The 6562-nt window shown below is 62.3% G+C and overlaps 1 protein-coding gene across 1 annotated transcript; it reads right to left on the bottom strand.

The window, feature by feature from the left end:
• Positions 1 to 466: 466 nt before the first annotated feature.
• LOC112588721 (uncharacterized) lies at positions 467 to 5612 on the bottom strand. Its single transcript, XM_025299439.1, has 2 exons — positions 2292 to 5612; positions 467 to 2248 (listed from the first exon to the last, which is right to left on the bottom strand). Exons 1-2 carry the CDS (start codon positions 5610 to 5612, stop codon positions 467 to 469), a joined length of 5103 nt encoding a protein of 1700 aa, XP_025155224.1.
• Between the last annotated feature and the right edge of the window lie 950 nt (positions 5613 to 6562).

A 6562-nucleotide genomic window follows, 5' to 3' on the forward strand; every position in this document is an offset into this window, starting at 1 on the left:
GGTTCGAATCTGAACGAAATACCGATCGCCCTAGGAAGCGCGTCGGTAATCACCAGTACACGATGTACTAACGCGTAGCACTACTTGCTACCTAAACTGGCCAGGCAGAAGACAAGACAAGGCCAGGCCCAGGCATCGCGCGCCTGGTTATATATCCGGGCGGTCGAATCTTGCCCGCGGGCAGCGGAATCGCGAGCCGCGCCGTGTAGCGGCCGCGGTTGGACCTAGTGGGGGTCCCGCGCGCTCGCTCGCGAGAACCCGAGTCCCCCGCTGCCAGCGAGAACGCCCCGGGCACCAGGCCGCCCGCCCTGCAGCGTTGACTCGCACCGACTATCCGTACAGCACGTGATGCTGTACGGAACATACCGCCCGCCTCCGTCGCGGCGACGGAAGTCAGTGGTGGACAAACCCCCACCAGGAAGGCCCCACTCGCGGCCTGGCGGCCGTGAGGGCCTGTTGATCCCCTTCATGTTGAAGGTTGATTGGGATGAGCCCCTTTCGGATCCACAGGGAGCCTCACCAGCTTGACCAGTGGCCGGGTCAGGGTCGAGTCCGCTGTGCGCACCTGCGCCACGCGGACGTGCCCATCCGGGCCAGGCAGCAAGCCGGTGATGCGGCCGAGAGGCCACCGGGTAGGAGGAAATCGGCTGTCCGCCAAGAGCACGAGGTCGCCGATGTCTAACGGACGAGAAGCGATGAGCCACTTGCCTCGGACCTGGAGCTGGGCTAGATATTCTCTAGACCATCGCTCCCAAAGATGCTCCGTCATATGCTGGAGCAGCTGCCAGCGACTCATCCTCGCGACCTGAACGTCCCCGAGGGATCGCTCAGGCGGACACAACAGCGGGCGCCCAATCAGGAAGTGCCCAGGTGTCAGGGCCTCCAAGTCCTGTGGGTCGTCCGTCAACGGACACAATGGCCTGGAGTTGAGACAGGCCTCAATGCGAGCTAGAAGAGTGGCGAACTCCTCATAGGTCAGTGCCTGCTCTCCTATTACCCGTCGCAAGTGGTGTTTGACGGACCGCACTCCTGCCTCCCACAGTCCGCCGAAATGCGGAGCTGAAGGAGGCATGAACTTCCAGGTGATGCCCTGGTTACTCAAGGAGGCCGCGACTGGTCCCCCCAACGCCATGACCGCCTCAAATTGTCCTCGCAGCTCGCGGTCCGCACCCACGAATGTGGTCCCCCTATCGCTGTACACGGTAACCGGCAGGCCCCGCCGGGCCGCGAAACGATGAAAAGCCGCTAAGAAGGTCGGGGCCGAATAGTCACTGACCACCTCCAAGTGGACAGCGCGCGTGCTGAAGCAGACGAAGACAGCAATATATCCCTTGGAGGTGGTACGTCCGCGTCCTCGAGACGGACGCACCGCGACCGGTCCAGCATAATCCACCCCGGTGGCAGAAAACGGTGGATGAGGCAACACCCGATCGCGAGGCAGCGGAGCCATGAACGGGGTGATCGGGGTGCCCTTATGACGTGTGCAGCGCACACAGCCCCGGATCACCTGGCGCACGAAAGAGCGCCCAGCCGGAATCCAGAATTCGCGCCTCACGGTGAGCAACGTAAGCTGCACTCCCCCGTGCAGCGTGCGTTCGTGCGCATCTCGCACAACGAGAGTCGCGAGCCGAGAGCGTCGCGGTAGCAGGACTGGCTGCCGTGCATCGATCGGTAACGCTGAGAATTGCAGGCGGCCCCCCACCCGCAAGAGGTCCCGCTCGTCCATCATGGGGTTGAGTGGCCGCAACGCCGATCTCACCATCAATGCTCCCCCCCGCTTCAGACGGCCCAATTCCTCCGCGAAGAAGCGGTGCTGCGTAACCCGCAGCAGGCGCAGTCGAGCTTCACTCAGCTCGTCCGCCGTTAAGGGTCCACTGATCCGTGGGACTCGCAGGAATCGTCGTACATAGGCCATCACGCGGATGGCCTTGCGGAAGGAGCATGCTCGGAGGACACCGGACCAGTCCTCCGGGTTCACGGCCACTACGTGAACCATGCGCCGTTCCTCGCAAGTGCTCGGTCGCTCGCGACGCAAGTTAGACCCGGCCAGCCCGCCGGGTCCTCGACAAGCCAGGAGGGCCACGCCACCAAAGGGCGTGTTCTCGTAGCCCGCCGGCCAACAAACCCCGGGAGGCGCAATCCGCGGGATTGTCGCCGGACGGGACATGCCGCCACGAGGCCCGCGGAAGGCTCTCGTGAATGTACGAGACGCGATTGGCGACAAAGGTGGTCCATCGAGATGGATGCCCTGTTATCCAATGGAGCGTGACAGAGGAGTCGGTCCAACAAACCAGGGAGGCCTCGGCACAACCGAGCGCCTCCACAATGGCCTTCATGAGGCGCGAGAGCAGCTGCGCACCGCACAGCTCCAGGCGGGGCAACGTTACCCGCTTTAGTGGGGCGACCCTGGTCTTGGACGCCAATAGAGCGATACGGGTGGTCCCATCAGACCGTCGAGCCCGTAAGTAGATGACGGCGGCGTACGCCCGCTCCGAGGCGTCCGAGAAGCCGTGAAGCTGGATCTCCACTTCAGGCGACCATCCGGTCCAGCGAGGAACTCGGATCGCGGAAACCTCCGCGAGCCCGGTGCTAAAGGCGTCCCAACGTCGCGAGAGCGGAGAAGGGAGAGCCTCGTCCCAACCGAGCCCGGCCAACCACAAGTCCTGAAGGAGGATCTTCGCCAGTACTACCATAGGCCCCAACCAGCCCAGGGGGTCGTATAATCGCGCGACGACTGACAAGATGCCACGCTTCGAGATGGCTGATTGAGCCCCGGGGTTGACCGAAAAGCAGAATGCATCCTCGACTGGAATCCAACCGACCCCCAGCACAGATGCACCCACGGCCCCAGGGTCCGGCAGAGGCACCAAAGGCTCGCGGTCCCCCTCCGGGATACCGGACAAGAGTTCCGGATGTGAGGCCGCCCACTTCCTGAGTCGGAACCCGCCCGCCATGAGCAAGCTGCTCAGCTCACGCTGTCGACTGCGTGCCTCCCCAAGGTCATCTGCCCCCGCAAGAATATCGTCGACGTAGGTTTGTCGACGAAGTAAGTCTGCTGCCCGGGGATAACGTTCCCGCTCATCCAGCGCCAGCTGGTGCAGCGTGCGGATGGCCAGATAAGGAGCGCACGCCATGCCATAGGTGACCGTGGTCAACCGGTACACCGATATTGCCTGCGTCTGGCTGTCTCGCCAGAGAATCTGTTGGAGGTGTTGATCCTCCGGAGCCACCCGCACTTGACGAAACATTTGCTCGATGTCTGCAGAGAAGGCCACTCGATGCATGCGCCAGGCGAGTAGAATCTCGCCCAGTTCTCGCTGTAAGCGCGGCCCCACGTGCACCAAGTCGTTCAACGACCGGCCATTGGTGGACGCCTGCGAGGCGTTGAACACCACTCTTACCTTAAGCTCGGGGGCTTGTTTAATCACCGGGTGATGTGGAATAAAGTAAGAGGGCCGCGGAGTCTCGCCATTGAGCGGCAGGCGGATCATATGCCCCTGTCGTTCATAGTCATCAAGAAAGTCGCGATAGGCCCCGCCCAAGGAAGGCTGCCGAAGCAGTCGCCGCTCCAAGCGATGCAACGAGGCAGTGGCAATCCGCCGAGTGTCGCCGAGAGACAGCGCAGTCGGAGGGCTCCTGAAAGGCAACCGCACCTGATAGCGGCCGTCCGCATGACGCCGAAAGGACGCCGCGAAAAACTCTTCACAAGCCCGCTCCTCTTCAGAGAGCGGGGAAGCAACCGGAATCTCCTCCACCTCCCAGAAGCGCCGCAAGAGATCCGCCATGTTGTCCGACGCACACTGCACCACATGACAATGAGAGCCGCCCGCTGCGGCGGTAGACGGGAGAGCCCCGAACAGCACCCACCCCAAGCGGGTACGCTGCGCGACGGGAGCTCCCCGTGGGCCCCGGCGAAGCCCCGTCAACACGATCTCGGCGAATACCTCCGCTCCAAGTATCGCCTCGATGCGCTCGTCATCATCGTGATCATCCGCCAACCGGAGGTTCCTCAAATGCGACCACTTCCCCGTCAGCCGAGCCCTCTGCGGGGGGTGGTACGCCGTAAGCCTCGGTAGAATGAGGGCCTCCACCGTGGTGGAGAACGGGAGGCCAGCAGTTGCTCTGAGCCGCAATGACGTGCTGGCCCGCACCCGCTGAGGGGGTCCCTCTGAGACGCCCGACAGCCCAACATCCACCGATCTACGAGACGCGCGCAGCCGCTGCGCAAGCGCCTCGGACACCAGGCTCACCTCAGAGCCCTGGTCAATGAGCGCTCGAACCACAGCGGATCGGCCATCGGACGCCATCAGACAAACCCTGGCCGTGGCCAAAAGCACTCGCTGCGCAGGCATCCGCGTCGCAGCATGCGCCGTGACCGGCGCTTCCCCCGACGCCGGGGCCGGAGACTGCTGGGCGGAGTGCAGAAGTGAATGGTGCGGCTCTCCGCACTCCCGACATCGACCCTTAGACGGGCAAGCGGCCGCCTGGTGCGACGGACCGAGGCAGTTGAAGCACAACCCGAGAGCGCGCACCCTTGCCCGTCGCGAAGAGACCGGCCGATCTTTAAAGGCCGAACACTCCCTGAGTCCATGCTCAGAACCGCACTCAGCGCAACGGGTCGGCTTGGGCCGATGGAGATGCAGCGATCGTCGACCAGTCCGCTCGGATGCCGATGAGGCACGGGGGCTGTCCCCAATGGACGGAGCCGCGGCAACCGCCTCGAGCGCCACCCGACGCTCGTCCAGGAAGACTGCCAGTCTGTCCCAGCTCACTGGCTCGCGCCGGTCCGCGGTGGCCATCTCCCAGGCCCGCCGCGTTGCAGAGTCTAGCTTGGAACGGAGGATATTGACCAATATCACGTCCCAAGCATCCACTGGCTGGTCAAGAAGGCGCAAGGCGGCTCGCAGCTCGCTGGCTCGATCCAGCAGCCTCCGAACCTCGGAGACGCTCTCCTGACGCATCGGGCCAATATCCCGGAAAGCGTCGAGATGCTGGTCCACAAGCAAACGACGGTTATCGTACCGTGCACATAGCGCTTCCCACGCTTGCTCAAACGAGCCAGTAGCGACGCCGTAGTGCCGGAGCAGACGTTCAGGCTCTCCCGACACGCTCTGTTTTAAATAATGCATCCGGTGAACTGATGCTAACGACGGGTTATCGACTATTAAGGACTCGAAGAGATCCTTAAAATTGCGCCATTCGTCAAACTTCCCTTCGAACTTCGGAATGGGAATGCGAGGCAACGAAGCCTCGGGCACTACCGCCTGCGCGGGAACTGCGTGAGCAGCCGACTCAGCCTCCTGAACCTTCAACCCATCGAGCAGGGTTTGGATTTCTGCGCGCTGCGCAATGTAGACTTCCTGTACCGTGCCACAGGCATCCTGTTGCACGTAGTCTGACTCTCGCACGGTCTTGAGGCGAGACGCTCGGATCGTGCGATGATCATCCTGGAACTGAGCCCAGTACGTGTCGAGAACCTGCAAACGAGACGTCAACCCGCCAACTGACTTCAGTTGACCGGACTTGCGTGCATTGTCCAGCAGCCGCTCCATGCGGTGCTGCCGGTCGTATTGCAGCTCGATGAGCCCAAGAATGTCCTCCTCCTTAGACATAACGGAGCCCGAGCTAAACAAACCGACCCAGGTCCGAGACTACCGCTCCCGATCCGGCTCGAAGGACCAAAATTATGTTCGGAACTAGCCCGAACATATGATAGCTCCGGAGAGCTGGCTGGAAGTACGGATCGCAGAGCGACGTCCGCCTGCGTCTAGGCTCGCTCGAGTCCGCTCGGTGACCGTCCGGTCGTCCTGATCAAAGGCCGGGGCCTCGCAAGGCGACCACAGACCCTGCTGATCAGGCAACGTCGCGCGCCGACTGGGCCATGCCCAGGGACGGCGGCGAGAACATGAGAGAAGAAGCACGCGCACGTGCCGACGTAAAGTGACACGCAGTGTAAACGCAATGGACGCAATAAACGCAGTAGTAACGCAGAAGAGAATAACGCAGAAGAACGACGCCGAAGAACCTAAACGTAGCTATATACAAGCGAAACAACGTCGCCTACGCAAGTCCCGCAGGACACACGTCCGTGACGTCAACGGTGCGCGGCACCCGAAGCACGCCAAGGACGTGCAACGAAACGACCTCCGTCGTTTCGGATGGCCTGCCCTTCCGGGCGTACTGGCCAATAGCCAGCCACGGTCCCGAGGACGCGTGGAAACGGAGCTCCGAGAGCTCCGGCTCGCAGGACGACCACGTCGCTCCTGCGAGAAAGCCAAGTTCCCAATGGACACTTGGACGAAGGAGCGCGAACGCTCTAGGACTGCGACCGAGCCGCTCCAAAACCGCCAAGGCCCCCTACGGACACTTGGGCAATAAGAGAGCTCGAAGCTCCGAGGAGACGGTCGAGTCGCTCCTAAGATCACGGCAACGCCGTGAGTCCGAGATCACAAAACGAGATTCGAACCATTTGCCTCAACCCAGCAGGGTGTATCGGCGCCACCTTCAACTCAGCAGAGTCTATAGAGCAGTGGTTCGAATCTGAACGAAATACCGATCGCCC

The sequence above is a fragment of the Harpegnathos saltator genome, unplaced genomic scaffold, assembly GCF_003227715.2.
Source record: "Harpegnathos saltator strain DR-91 unplaced genomic scaffold, Hsal_v8.6 scaffold276, whole genome shotgun sequence".
In the NCBI taxonomy this organism is placed as follows: domain Eukaryota; kingdom Metazoa; phylum Arthropoda; class Insecta; order Hymenoptera; family Formicidae; genus Harpegnathos; species Harpegnathos saltator.